The sequence below is a fragment of the Tamandua tetradactyla genome, chromosome 9, assembly GCF_023851605.1.
Source record: "Tamandua tetradactyla isolate mTamTet1 chromosome 9, mTamTet1.pri, whole genome shotgun sequence".
In the NCBI taxonomy this organism is placed as follows: Eukaryota; Metazoa; Chordata; class Mammalia; order Pilosa; family Myrmecophagidae; genus Tamandua; species Tamandua tetradactyla.
This window is the reverse complement of record NC_135335.1, coordinates 92,841,382-92,856,531: the sequence shown is the minus strand read 5'-3', so window position 1 is coordinate 92,856,531 and position 15,150 is coordinate 92,841,382. Positions and strand designations below refer to the sequence as shown.

Genomic DNA, 15,150 nt, shown 5'->3' with positions numbered 1-15,150 from the left:
TCTGACTTTTCCAGAGGAGGCTTAGCATGATGTGTATTCCAAACTCATTTGACTACAGAACTGCTTAATTCAGAGCATTTAGAGGAATAGGTACATCTTAGGACACATATTGGCAAACTTGCCCTAAGGAATTAGATGAGCTAACAACCAAAGTGTGAAAAACACCAATAAAAGCAATTCAGAGATGGAACAATCACTTAATGCTGGAGGGAATTAGGAGAGTTTCCATGAAAGAGACATTACAGGTGGGGCCTTTAGGATGAGGGGAATTTCAACAGGTAGGACTGGTAAATGGGAGCTTTTCAGGATGAGGAATAGGCAAGAGCAAGGACATGGCTATTGGAAAGCACGAGCTTTGTTGAAAGAGTGGCAAGTGTCTCTGGCTGCATGGCGGGGGGGGGGGGGAGTGTTTCTGAGGCTTAACTAAATATCCAGATTTACCAGATGATACACTGTATACTCGTAGGATGGATGTGTATTCAGAAGGCTGCAGGATGGGAGGTATAGAGAGCAGGGCGGCATCAGGCTTTCTGCTTATACGACGAACTCACAGTATACAGTCTGGTTTAGGATGATTTTCATGTTGCTGCTAGACAATAAAACACACTATCAGAGATCCAAGAAAATAAATTTATTAAACGTTGAAGAAAAAAATCCACAGATGTAGAGAAAGTTAAATATAAACCGCAGGACACAACTAGTCATACTAGTGAATAATGGCTTGTGTGGCCAGCAAAGTACCAAAATGACATTCTGAGACTGATTGAGGTATTTAGCTATTTTTGGCTATAGAAATGTTGTCAGCCTATTGTGAAACAGCAAAGATAGTTCTTCCAAACACAGAGCTTTAAACTGAATTAAGTTCTACTTTGATGATATTTTTCCATGAAACTAAATTATGTAGCTTTTAGAGAAAACCACAGCAGCAAGGTAGCAGAAAATGTATTGAACATCTACTACAAAATAACACATTGAACTTTAAACATCCAATTCTAGCTTTTCAAGGTCCTTTTTGCAAGAAAAAAATGAATTTAAAATTACTAATCATTAAGCTTGCTTCCAAAAGTGGTCTGAACTCAATGGAAAACAGTATTTAAATTAAAGCTAAATTTAAAGTCTTAGCCTTATAAAAAATTACTTAAAATGAGAAGTAGTCTTCGGTGACATAAGATTCTTCTCTTTTTGAATACACTTTTTGAAAAGTTATTCCAATGTTCCTAAGAAGGATGTTTTTGTTTTAAAGGATTGAGAAATCATTTATAAATTACCCAGGTCTTTTCTTTTCTTGTCTGACTACCTACAGTTTGAGGTTAAACCTCTCAAAAGGGAAATACAAAGTGGTAAACTTCTTTTATTAGATTAATAAATTCTAGCAAAAGGTTTGATGAGAAAGAAAATTTCTGCTATTCGTTTAATTGAAGTTTGAATTATCAGTGGGGCTTTAAAAGCTTGTTTCTCCTGTTCCTTGTTATCATGAATAACAAGTATGGGTCTGGCAATAGGCTGTGGCACAAAACCTTATTTCTTGAACTTCTGTGGTTAACTTCATTTAACCTGTTTAATCATCCAAAATGCTTCTTGTACCTTATTCCCTTCTTACGAATAAGAAGGGAATAAAACCCAGTTGTGTATGAAGAGATACAGCTGCTACCTCTCATATAGCTCTCATGAGCTACTAAAAAAGTCATTCCATGTGCAAGTGCAGCACGAAAGCATCCTGGTAAATACAAACAGGCTCTAATTCCCATTTCTCTTTGCATGTAACTCTCTTGGCATGAATTAATATTTTTTGAAGAAAGGGTTTTTTGTTTGTTTTTGGTTCAGGGTAATTGACCTGTGTAAACATTTTAAAGTCTGCTAAATTAATAGATACTTGTTTAAAAATTTGGACGAATACATTCCAATAATATAGGTTACTACAATCATTTCAAAATTGTTTAAGGAGTCTTGGAAGGTATAAAAAGAGCCTTGTAAAAAACTAACTTATTTGCTTTTCTTTAGGTGCACTGACTAAAGCATTAAACCAGTTTTAGACTGTAGTTACTATATTCTTTAGTTGGATCATCATAAACTACAGTACACAGTGTGTAGAGTAATATAAAATAGCCATGCTTGAAGTTTAAATTATTAAAAATATCTTTATCAATTTTATGTCAAAATAAATGTTTTACATATCCAAACTATGTTTGCCCTTTTACCTATGGTTTTAGTTCCCAATTATTTTTAAAAAATTAATCTGTGCTATGATTGCATTCAATTTTCCTGAACTGCAAAAGCCACCTGATTTTTCGCTTTTTCAAAAAGCACAATTTACTATACATTAAAAACATAACCACTCAATGCTTAGTATCACAAAATTAACACCCACGATAATAAGACATTCACTGCAATGAAACAGTCTTTGTGACAATTCTTTAAAATATTTACAATTCACAACAGAAATATTTATCTGATTAAACATTCTTCTTCTTCTTTTTTTTTAATATGATGTTTCAACATTTCAGGGAAAGGCATTTAGAATCCCCAACTCCCTCCCCAAAAAGGGTTTAAGCATTGTTTTGGTTTAAGCATTCACGTACCAGTCAGCTCTTTGTCATAAAATATGTAGCTCTTGGAAATCAAAGAAAGACTATGGCAGGATTTTATTTAGTTGGTCTGTGCTCACGTAGCCACATGATGTGAGAAACTCTTTGTCAGGCAAGGGCAAGGCCGTTGCGTTGAGTATGAGGCCCTGCGGAGACTGTACTATATGGATGGAGGTGTAGTCTGGGACGGGCATCTCTGAACTGGGAACTCGTTCTGCTGACCCAGATCTCACAGCAGTAGTGGTAAGGCTTTCCGTGGTGATGTAAATGTCCTGGTTAAAGCTTGGCTCCACACGGGATTCCACCTCAACATGAGGGGCCACAGTGATGCACTTTTTGGCATCTGCCTCGCAAAAGTAGGTGTTGTCCATGATGAAGTTTGCTGGGCAGAGGGAGGCCGCTTCTGGGTGTGTGTCACCCTGGGAGATCCCTGCCTTATTTTTTTGGCCCGGGGAAAGGACCACACTCCCTGCTGGTGTAATGTCGCTTACCTGGGCGTAAAAGTCTATGTTTACCAGTGAACTCGGATTGCTTAGTTGAGTCTGGGGAGCTGGATGAGTTGACTCAGTTCCACCAATAAGAAGGCTTGGCTTGTTTTCCTTTGCTAAGGTCACACTAGGCTGCTGAGTAGTTTGGCTACCATCAATAGAAGGTGAGTTATTTTGATTCTTCTCATCAAGGCATAAGAGATCTGCTTCCCCTTTTAACCTTTGTGGTTGAGCAACCTCTGAAGTACCATCACACACGTCACTGTCATTGAAATCAGCGTCCAGAATATCAGGTTCATAACAGCTGGTACGTCCAGAGTCATCATCTTTTGCTCCTAGGTTATTAAGTGATTTCTGGTGGTCATTGCTTAGAAGTCTACCTGTGTCTGATTCTTCAGTCCTTTCATCAGGGTCATCAATATCCAACTCAATGAATTCAACCCAAGAGTCATCACTGTGGAATTCTGGTTTATAGTTGTCATGAATGGCTAAGATAGTGTTCACCTCTTCTAATTTTCCTTCCTGGGTAACCAAAAAAAAAAAAATGAAAATCTATGAAAAGAAACCCATAATGATTAAGTGATTTAGCAATTAACATTCAGAGACTACACTATGGTTTATAATAAGAGCAATTTAATAGCAGACATACAAAAACAACAGAAATACATGACTATAGAACTTTGAAATACATTGGACATTTTCATAATTTTAAGAGTTGAAATATTAAAAAAAAATATTTCCCAAAAAGAGAGGCACAAAAAAAATCGCATGGCTTGCAAAACTCTCAACATAAGACAGTGTTCTTCAGGTGTCATTTCAGTAGATATATATAGATTTATTTATTACCTTGAGAAGTTCTGGATTAATTCCTTTAATCTTTGGAACTGGAACTGGGGGCAGAATCAGCATCTTAATTCTTGAAAACAAATAAAATTTTGGTTTGGCATATCTTTGAGTTTTACATTCTGTTATTTCAAAGGGCAGGGATAAAATATTGGCAGTATCATAACATTCTAAATATTCCAGTAATTTATGTGAGTTAAATATGAGAAAGAAGAGGAAAATTAAGCCGTGAATAGTAGGAAAAATCTGTAGAAAACAAAAAAGAACAAAAAAACAACAAAAACTCTCCTCTGAAGTCAATTAAAATAAAACATAGTTTTCCTGCAATAATTTTTATGTCTTTAATTGACAGCCAGATTTAGTGTTTAGTAGTGAGAAATTTAATTCCAACTGAAGCTAATTTCCATGTTGGTTATAAGGAAAGCAATTTCAGTGCACGTTTTATTAGTAATTTTCAGAGGATAAAAACAGGAAAGAAAAGGACCAATCCACAAGGAACCACAATCATTTTGACTCTTGAAAATGGATGGACTGGGATAACTTAGCACCACATGGTCCACACTAAATATAAAATGATCTAAGATGATCTCATTAGCCAAGGCATTCCTTGGGTTTATTTCAGGTAGGACAGATTAAATTTGCACTCTCTCTAATTAATCAGTATGATTTTTAAAATCAATATGAATTTATGTACATAATTCTATGATGCGTTTACATTTTCTGTTCCAAATATTTGAATTACATTTTTTACCATAATTCCTCACAATGTTTATTCCGCCTCTCTTATGCCTTGTTGTAGCCCTGGCACATAGAAAAACTCCGGATGCAGCAGGCACTCCGTGAACAGCTACCGAGTATATTTGGGTAAATCATTCATCTATTTCGTTGCTCGTGTAACTGGAGTTTATGTCTTAGAATCAGCATGGTAGCGCTGGGAAAAAGTTCACAGATGAACTAGTCCAATCAGCTCATTTTATTGTATCTTAAAAAAAACAACAAACCCACGTGTTTTCTGAGATGCCACTGTTGGGAGTGGACGGTAACCTGATATGTGGAAATCGGCTGATACTTCACTCAGTGTAAAGGGACAATTTAGCCTATTCAATAAGGAACCCATTCTCTTACTATTTCCACCAAGGTATAAGCCAAATTTCATTTTATACGTTTCTCTGAGTAACGTTCTCTGTGCTTACTCAGTGGGGCAAGCATTAAAACAAATTATTGATAAATATAAATATAGAAACAAATATAATAATTTATTAATAAAAACTACTACTATTTTTTTTTAACATGTCTGATGAACAAGACAGTACTTTGCACTAAGGGATCTGGGCCAAATCTTGCTCACCAACTAGTTGTGTAAAAAAAACTATTTTTTACAACTATTTTTGTAAACACAGCTACATTCATTTTATTTACATATTATCTGTTCCTGTTTTTATACCATTGTAGCAGAATTGAGTAATTGTAACAGAGACTGTATGGCCTGCAGAAACTAAAATATTTGCTATCTGGCTCTTTACAGAAAAAGTTTGTTAACCCCTGAAATACTAAACATTTCATATCATCTTTACAACTACAAGTGAGACAGATGATATCCTCATTTGACAGATGTGGATAAATTTAAAGATTTAAAGAACATATTCAAAGTATGTTCTAAACTTGGCCCAGGTGGGACTCAAATTCAAGTAATTGACTCCCAAACCCAGGCTCTTTGCTCTCTGTCTTATTCTGAGCTATTTGGTTCTATTTCTCTAAATGAATATTTCAAATGTTCAAAAACATAAAAAATGTTGTGCTACCATCAACAAACTTTGTGAACGTTATTAACAGCACCCAAACATATATCTGAATGTGATTAAAAGTAGGAGATGTATATTGAATATGTAGTAACTGAATTTAAACATTTAAAAAATCCATGGAATTATACTAAATGAACAGTGAACCCCAAGCTAAACCATGGGCTACAGTTAATAGTTCAATTATAAAAATGTGCTATCATCAATTATAAGAAATGTTCCACACCGATACAAGGTGTTAATAACAGGGAGATATGTGAGAATCTTGTATTTTGTGCATGATTATTCAGTAAAACTGCAACTTCTCTAATAAAGAAAAAAAATGCAATAAACTCTAATTATATTTAGTAAAGTTTCCCAAATGGCTAATGCTTGACTTTGTTATGTGTGTCTCTCCTTTTTGAAGAGTATGGTGCACTGAGGCATGCATTAATGGTAAGCTTTCCATGAGTTGTGGTGATATGATGCCTGGGTGGGAGACCCTGAAACCCATAGGATCCAAGCAGGTGATGCCAATGAAAGCAGCAGCCAGTTGCAATGTTATAGGGAGGGGTGGGGACTGTGGCAAACTCAAGGAAGTATTCCCTTCCCAAATGGGACAGTGGTCCTATGCTTCAGTGCATGTTTCCATGCAGAAATATCAATATAGTACTACTAGATCCTTCAGTTTTTAAAGTAAATATGGAAATCTGGATTTTTGTGTGAAAAGTTCCTATTTTTAAACACTTTGTAGCAAAACTTTTACGCCCAAACCAAAGCACAGTCAAGTCACGAAACAGATCTGCAGGCTGAATTTGGCTTTCAGGTTGTCAGTTTCCCATTTTTTTTTTTATACTGATTCAGTTATGATTTCTCTCCTCGTTAGTAATAACTAGAGGATGGGGTGGTAGTATAGTGGGAACAACAGAGAATAAAGATAACCTGACATGGAACTATTTTCGTGGCTTTACTTTTATTTTAGTTGAATCCAAATTACATCAGAATTATCTGTATTAAGGAATGAGGAAGTGGCTTTGATAATAAATTGCAAACATTCACAAAACTTCAAGTAGAGACATGGTACTGTGCTCGAATGGTCTCAGCTGCCCAGTGTTCTCATTCTTTAACCAGCCTCTGGATAAACTACTCTGTTTCCGAATTTCAGTACTGAGAATGGGCAGCATCATTTTTACATCGGTTAGGGCTTTCCCTAAACATGATGTACATTTTTTTCTTAGGCAAGAAGATCTTTGTTTTGGATTCAAAGGTGACTCTGTGAGGTTGAGATGACATTTAGAGTGAAGGCAGGAACAGTACCCAAGGCCCTGAAACCATCCTTGGGTTCTGAAGAAGGCTGACATAAACATTGGTTTACTTGATATATCTTTTTAATTGTTAGAGCTACATGTTCTTTCCATATTTGCTGATAACTCTTTTTCTACCATTTCTTAATTTTATTAGAACATGCAAACTTAGACAGCGATAAGGCTTTTTACGGGCAAATGAAAGGAAGAGTTGATTATTTTCTACGAAGAACATGGGAAATTCTGGGAGTACAATGAAAATTTTATCACAATGTTACATTCAGGAATTCGACCAAAGTATCATCGTGAAGAATTTCACTATTCATAGAGAACACTCTTTTACAAAATGGTTAATGTATTTTCATTGAAAGCCTATTCACTGGCTTATTTTTCTTCTAAGTATTTTTAGCCAATATAATCAAACAATAGAAATTTACTTGCCTTTCACAACTTGAATTTGACAGCTAATATTAAGAGTGAATTGCCCTATATACATGAGCCCACCAATTGCAGAATCAAGAAATTCAAATTAATCAATAGAATAATTTGGCTTCTTTTTGTTGACATTATTTAAATACACAAATTACTTAAAATTCTAAAAGTATATTTATTTATATTGTCCTAAATAACAGACATTGCATAGTCCCTGCTTGTGTTTGTAAAAGCAGAAATGTTGCCAAAAACTTATTGCAAAGGGAAATTTTGTTCAGTCAATTTTGCTTTAGCATTGGTTTACATTATAAAATTGGAGATGAAACTCTATGAAAATAACCCTTTCTTGTATTCAGTTAGAGACTTTTCTAATGCCTGACACTCTAGAACTCCAGCACTCTGAGAGTTCTGCTTTCTACTACAACTGTGTTTTGAAGTTTAAAAATACTAAATTACCTCAAAAAAATAAAAAAGTGCATGTGATATATTCACATAAATCCTATTTTTAGTTTTAGAAATCTTCTGGCTTCATCTGGAGAATTTGCCTTCAGTTCTCAGTAGGATGACCACCAATCTTTGTTTGCTTGGGACTGAGGGACTTCCCAGGATGCAGGACTCTTGGTACCAAATCATGAACATTTTGGGCAAACCAAGAGATTGGTGTGGTGGTTTGAAGCTGTATGAACCCCAGAAAAACATGTTCTTAAATCTAATTCATTTCTGTGGGTATAAACCCATTGTAAGTAGGATCTTTTATTATGGCTACCGCAGTTAAAGCGTGACCCACCTCATTCAGGGATGGGACTTAATCCTATTATTGGAGTCCTTCATAAATGGAACGAAGATAAATGTCATAGAAGCAAGAAACTGAAAGCAATGAAACCCAAAAGAGAAGTGAGAGAACAGCAGGTGTCACCAATGTGCCTCGCAATGTGGCAGAAGACCCGAGGTTCACTGTAAGTTGGTCTTCAGGAAGAAAGCATCACCTTGATGATGTCTTGATTTGGACATTTTTCTTAGCCCCCAAACTGTGAACTAATAAATTCCCGTTGTCAAGCCAACCCATTTCATGGTATCTACTTTAAGAAGCCTAGGAAACAAAACTATTACCCATGAGAATATAGAGGCTCAGGGAAGTTAAAGGACACAAACAAGATCAAACAATAATGGCAGAATAATAACTGGAACTTAAGATTTTTGGCTCTGAAAGACAGCAGGATGGAGTCTCTTCAAGCCCAAAAATAATTTTGGATTATTTTTGCAGGTGAAATACAGAAACATAAATATCCAAATGATAATTTCTTGTAATTGTCCTCACATGAAGCCTAAAAAGGCTTTATTAGATTGAATTACATGAGCAAGTCCTTTACTTGCTACTTAAAGTTGCCTGTACATTGGGAATGCATAAATTTCAGCCAAAAGCTTAGTGCTGTCATGTATTTTGGAACGAGCAGGTCACCTTATTTATGATTTGAAGTGAAGTTGCAGCTCTTAGCTTTGTTAAAGAGTGCATATCAAAAGGTATGCACAGTCCACTAACCCAAGCTCTTAAGCCCTATTCAACATCACTCATAAGAGTCCGAACATGTATCTTCTATGATGTGAACACAACAAACTGAGTTTTATATAAGTAGTAGATATATAATTAGAGATGAAGTTTTACTGGGTTTTATTAAAATTTTCAATCATAATTAGCAAAATAAAATATCAAAGTTTCAAACGGAAAAACAAGAAATCTAGCAGCATAACTGGAAAAATGTATTGAAGAAGACTATTCACACCTACCTTTGCTGTTTAGAAAATATGAGTACAAATAACATTGCTGTTAGCCCAAATATTCCAAAGCTGATAATCAAGAACCATGGGAACGGGAAATCTGAAACACAAGAATAAGTTCTCACTCATAAAATTATGAAGAACCGAAGCAAGGTTTATGTTTCTCTTTCATTTTTCATGTAAAAATATTTCTTAATATCTATTTATCACCAGTGATTTAACTTAATAGCTACTGAAGCAGAATGTAATTACGGAGGAGTATTTTCTGTTCCAAGAACACCTCTGTCTACTGTCTCAAATCCTTTCACATCAAAAAATTAAAGAACAGCATATAATTTAAACAAAACCTATATATTTTTAAAAGACCAATAAGCCCCTCTGCTTTAAATGTCTTATGTGTCCAGGATGTCATTAAAGGCCCCAATTCTATGCTACCTTACCCAAATCATGTTCTCAGGATCCCTGTGTGTGTGTGTGTGTGTGTGTGTGTGTGTGTGTGTGCACGTGCACATTGATTTTTTGCTTTATCCATCAGATTGAGGTCTATCAAAAATAAGGAGGCAGAATTTTAATTTATGAATCATGAAAAATTTCTCAGACATGCAAAGCACACATATTACAATTAAAAAAATTTGTCCTTTGACAGAAGATGATCATTACTGGGGCTCCTATCGTCATATTGAAGTACATTTTGTGTCAGACTTGAGAGAATATGTCCTAAAACTTCTACTCCATTCTTTCAGCCACTGTGGCTGGTTTCCAGTATTCTTACCATGGTGGCAGAGATTATCTGCTTTTTAATAAAAAGATAGGTGGAATTATCTTAATGTTTCATTAAAAGTAGGTTTTTGGGCAGTAATAGTCTTTTCTTATTTAATAACAATTATTAAAATCCTGCATGGAGGTATTATGGGTATTCTAAAGAATTGGTAGATGAAAGAACACCATTTTGTATCTTGTGGTATCTGTAATTGGATATAAATGATATATCCAGGAACATAACACAAATCTAGAGTTTCATTTTTTTTTAACAGAGAAGGAAAAGCCACTTATAAAATATCCATGTTAAGTGAATTAAATGCCATTACAATAAGCTTTAAAGGCATGGGGCAATTGTACTTTTTAAAATCAGATTGCATTATGTCAAATATGGTTTCAAATTAGAAGCCTACTGATTAGGGTTTAGAAAAAATAGTGCTATAGAAATTCTCATTTCAGTGCTAGTTAGTACATAAGATTTGATCTGTACAGTAAAATGCAGAAACATAATTTCAATTTCTCTTTAGCTTGTGATTGTTTAATTAAGAAACCTCAACTCTTTGTATAACTCTGTAAATCTCCTGCTTTTAATGGAAATGACTATAACCAATTCTCTTTTGGAATGAAAATGCTTTATACATTTACTGCTCATTATTAAGCAGCCATCTTTATTTCTATATCCAAAAGTTTAATTTTTAAAATTCTGAATTCTTATGTTTCATTTTTTTAAACCTTTAATCATCTTTGTACTTTTCAATTATAGGATCTTCAAATGTTCCACGTGACCCTTGAGCAGAGCTGGTACACTACTTTTTAAACCAATCTCCATGTGAAAGCCACAACTAAACTTTCTAGAACCAACCAGCACTTGTCACTGACTACTTCTGCTGACTCAATATAAGGCCCTCTATTGGATGCCAGATATAAACCATTAATACAGATAATTTCTTCTATAGACATAAGAAAAACTATTTTTTATGATTATAAATGTAAAGAAAACTCAAAGAAAATTTTAGAAATATAAGAATATATAAAGAAATGAATCATCTGAAATTCCACTATCTAGAGAAAACCACTGTTAGTATGTTAGTGCAACTTCTTTTAATTTCGCACATATTTCAAATAAGTCCTGGAAATAATTTGGAAACTAAATCCTCCTTGTCTTTTGCAATGGAAAATACCTGTTACACAAAGTGAGTGCAAGGTCTCTCACCCTGCCATTGGATGCAAATGTATATTGATCTGGACATCATTACAGTGTATGGATGTTTCAACTATATATTGACAAAAGCATGCTGGCCGACATTTTAATCTTTTATGTTTTTTACCTTCTTCACATGCAAATGGGCTCATTTGGGGGAGTGTTATGTAGAGCACCTCACTGAAGTCCCCATATTTTTCAGAGTTCCTTTGTCTGGATCTCACACGTACTTCATATTCCTTATCCAGTCTCAACGAGTATACTGGAACTGATGTTGACATTACAGCGTCCATCTTTCAAAACAAAATATAAAAGCTCTTTGGTTAAGGAGTTAACGACTCAATGCAATAAATTCTGCATGGTGTTTCCCCATTTGTATTAAAAATGCATTTCGGTAAAGTGGGTAGTCTTTTAAAATGAACTAGGGGAATGTGCTGTTTAAAGGAAGATAGATTAAAGCAAATAATTTTGGAAAGAATCATGTTAAATGGATAATAGTCCTCAAATTTATTTTGGTATAAAACCAAAGACACAATAGGCTTGCTTAAAGAAATGAAGCTATGTCTTGTATTAGGCTATTAGATAATCTACTAAGATCAAAATAGCACAGAATTACTATGGAGAATGCCAAAAATATAAAGCAGACTACAGATATGCTGTCTACCCTTTGGGATATTATAGTTTTGTATGGAGGAAAACATAGAACCGATAAAACAAACATTTTTCCGCACTAAAGCAAATTATAACCTAAGGAAGTTACATACTTTGTTCTTTAGATATTCTTGGAAGCCATATAATGATAAAATTGGAAAGGGTCTTAGAAAAATCATAGTTGGTCTTAATTGAACTTTTAAGTAATTTTATTGGAAGTTACAATATACCTAATCTACTTGTTCTAGAAGGCTTAAAGGTACCTCAAAACTGTTAGCTATTAAAAATCTGCAAAGGAAAGTCAAAGGAGTTCTTTTATAATGAACATTAGGGTCTCAAGACCTTCAAAATCAAGGTATTGCTTTATCTCCCAGGGAAAGGAAACAGTAAGATGATTAGACTTTTAAGACATATTGTTATCAAAGAGGAGACCCAACTAATGATGCTGCTTCCCTCAAGTGAAATGTTCAAGGCAGTTATTCATTATGTGTTTTTCATTTATTTTCGTACAGAACACCTTGTTTCTGTTTATAGAAAATTTGGAGCACTCACTTTTTCATCAGTATGGGTTTTTCACATAAATAAAATCTCAATAATTTGTTTTATTAAGTCAGAAGCTGAGTCTTCAGCTTCAAAAACAAATTTCCCTTTCACTTCAGGTAGTTTCTACTCACAGAATACTGTACCTCTTTTTTCCCCACGTGTGTACAGAATGGTTTGGCATCTTTTATAGGAGCCTCTATGGAATATATGCATGTCTGAAATGCTTTCTTTAAGGAAGGATTCTGAACATCAAACCTATTTTATTATCTTTCTTAAAATACTCACAAATTTGCTCTGTTGCCGGCCCTGAACCCTGCCACCTACTTGTGTGAGAAAGCTTGTTTCTCGTCCCATTCTCAGTGAAGTATTGCTGTCATTCTAAGAAGTCTTTCCCAGCACCTTTCCCCACTCTACCCTGCCAGATAATACACATCTCATGTTACTTCTTATATTTCACTGCTCACATTCAATTATCACATCTTTCTATACCATGCTGTAAACTTCCCGAGGACAGAACAATGCCCTAATTATCTTTGTACTTCTAAAGCCCAGCACAATACCAGATATAGAGTGGGTGCTCAAGAGATGACCCACGCATTGTGAACAGTTCTTTGACACCCACTAAGCCTTTAAAAACTGTAAATTCTTAACATGGCGCAGTATAAATCGTTGAAAGCAACCACATGGTCATTAGTATAACTTTTATATTTAAAAGGCATTTATTTAAAAAAAATAGGCACAGTAATACCAAATTCAATATTGTCAAATATTAACAAACACTGGGCTGTTTATCCTTCTATTTATGAATCCTCCCTTATGCTTATGACCTTTTATAGAGTGAGCCTCTTCAATGAAGAGGCCATTGCTCCTATGATAGGTCCCTGATACTCATGACAACTCTGTCCGGAGATCTTTGCAAATTACCAAGCTTACAATAAACGCAAATATGTAGCTTCATCCTTTTGGACTCCTAATGAGATTTAGCATGAGTGCACAAAGCCAAGTCGGGATGCAGCCCTGAACAGTCGATTAACTGAGTCAGATGCTCCTACAGACCAGGCTTAGGGCATCACTTTCATATCTGTGCCTCAGCCAAGTGAGAAATAACTACATGCCATGGACTTTCAGGGTTGATGCTGTGATCATTAAATTTGTGAACACTAACATATTTTACATCTTTGTTTTTTACTCCTGGATGATGCTTATTAAACCTTTCTGCTTTAGGATCTCTTTAAACTCTTAAAAAATTTCATGAATCCCAAAGTCTTAAGAATCACTATTTACCATAGCAGAATTTGAAACTAAGAACTTTTAAAATATTTAACTTTAAAAAATTTATTCTGGTTATATATATATATATGACATAAAATGTCCCATTTTAACCATTTAGAAATATTAATCTAAAAATTAATGTAAAATAGCAATAATAAATTACTTTTATGTTAATGCAAATAATGCATTTTTATAAAAAATACTATATTTTTCAAAATGTGTAAATATAGTGAGAAGAGTGTCATGATTTTACATTTTTGCAAATGTCTTTATCGTCTGGTTTAAAAGAAGATGACTGTACTTTTATACCTGCTTCTGCATTTTCTGTTAGGATGTGTTGTTTTAGTTGAAGTAGAGGAATAAAATCTGGTCTCACACAGATATATAGTGAGAAAAGGGAGGCATATTTTAATAGCTTTTTCAGATAATTGTAGATATTCTTTTTTAACACTACCCCAAATTTCAACAAGTGGTAGGTTCTTCAAGGTTAGTAGCAAAGGTGGAATCTGAAACACTACCCATGAACTTCCTGCACTATTATATTAAAATGCACTGGTCCAACTTGCACTTTGAATAGCTCTTTGCCCCATGCCTGACCATTTAGAAAATTTTGGTTTAATAAGTTTTGGAGATTTTTCTAAATGTTCACATATTTTATTATACAATATAGGAAACATCTTCATTAATAGCATCAATCTAATCAGGAAAATCTTTAAAAATTGAGACGTTGTCAAGCTTACAGTTACGGATACAAAATCATAACTTTCCTTTGAAAGCTCAATTTTATTTCATTGGCAACAAATACTGCCACTTGTTTTTCTTGAAGTGACAAGCTTAGTTCATTCTTTTTTGAGAAAAGTTTGCCAAGCCAAATCCGAATAACCATCTATCACTATTAGTCGTTCTTCCAAGTGAAAACGGTGCTCCAGGTAAAAAGTACCAGTTCAGCTTGCACCTCAGTTGTGCCTCCATGTGCCACAGCAGTCTTTATGCATACTTCCTACTTGTCATACAGATTATTAAAAAGCTCTGTAGTCAAAGGTAGAGATTTAATAAAAATGGTATATTTTTAAGCAGCTTCGTAAAGGACATTTTGATGTGAAACTGGCTTTTTATGTTTTCTTTATTACAAGTGACTATTCCTAGTTTGGTGCCACTGGCCTGATTCATGCTAAAGCTTCAGTAGTTTTACTCACTATTGCTTTTTGTTCCTTTTTTGTTACATGGGCAAATATCAACACACTGAAAAAGGGAATAACATAATTATGGAATTAATTTTGATATTGTGGACCTCCCCCCAAAAGGGTCTTGGGGATTTTTTGGGGTCCACAGATCACACTTTGAGAACTGCTGGCCTAGGATACCTCTATTATGCACAGTAGTTATTTCAATACAAGCTTGCTAAATTAATGCTTGATTGACTCATTCTGTAGCTTCAATTTAATGCTTGATTGATTCATTCTGTAGCTTCAATTTAGAAAGTCTTGTTTGACTCAGCATTCAACCAGACTCTTTTGT

The 15,150-nt window shown here is 34.6% G+C and overlaps 1 protein-coding gene across 6 annotated transcripts in view; it reads right to left on the bottom strand.

Annotated features, from left to right (window-relative positions):
- Positions 1-616: 616 nt before the first annotated feature.
- Positions 617-15,150, bottom strand: part of GHR (growth hormone receptor) — a 306,706-nt gene continuing 292,172 nt past the window's right edge. For all 6 annotated transcript variants that reach the window (XM_077117078.1, XM_077117077.1, XM_077117076.1 and 3 more), the window contains exons 7-10: positions 11,294-11,459; positions 9,216-9,306; positions 3,920-3,989; positions 617-3,595 (exon numbers count right to left, since the gene is read on the bottom strand). In XM_077117078.1, the coding sequence (XP_076973193.1) occupies positions 2,630-3,595; positions 3,920-3,989; positions 9,216-9,306; positions 11,294-11,459 (1,293 nt within the window). In that variant the 3' untranslated portion in view covers positions 617-2,629. The remainder of the gene's footprint in view (positions 3,596-3,919; positions 3,990-9,215; positions 9,307-11,293; positions 11,460-15,150) is intronic.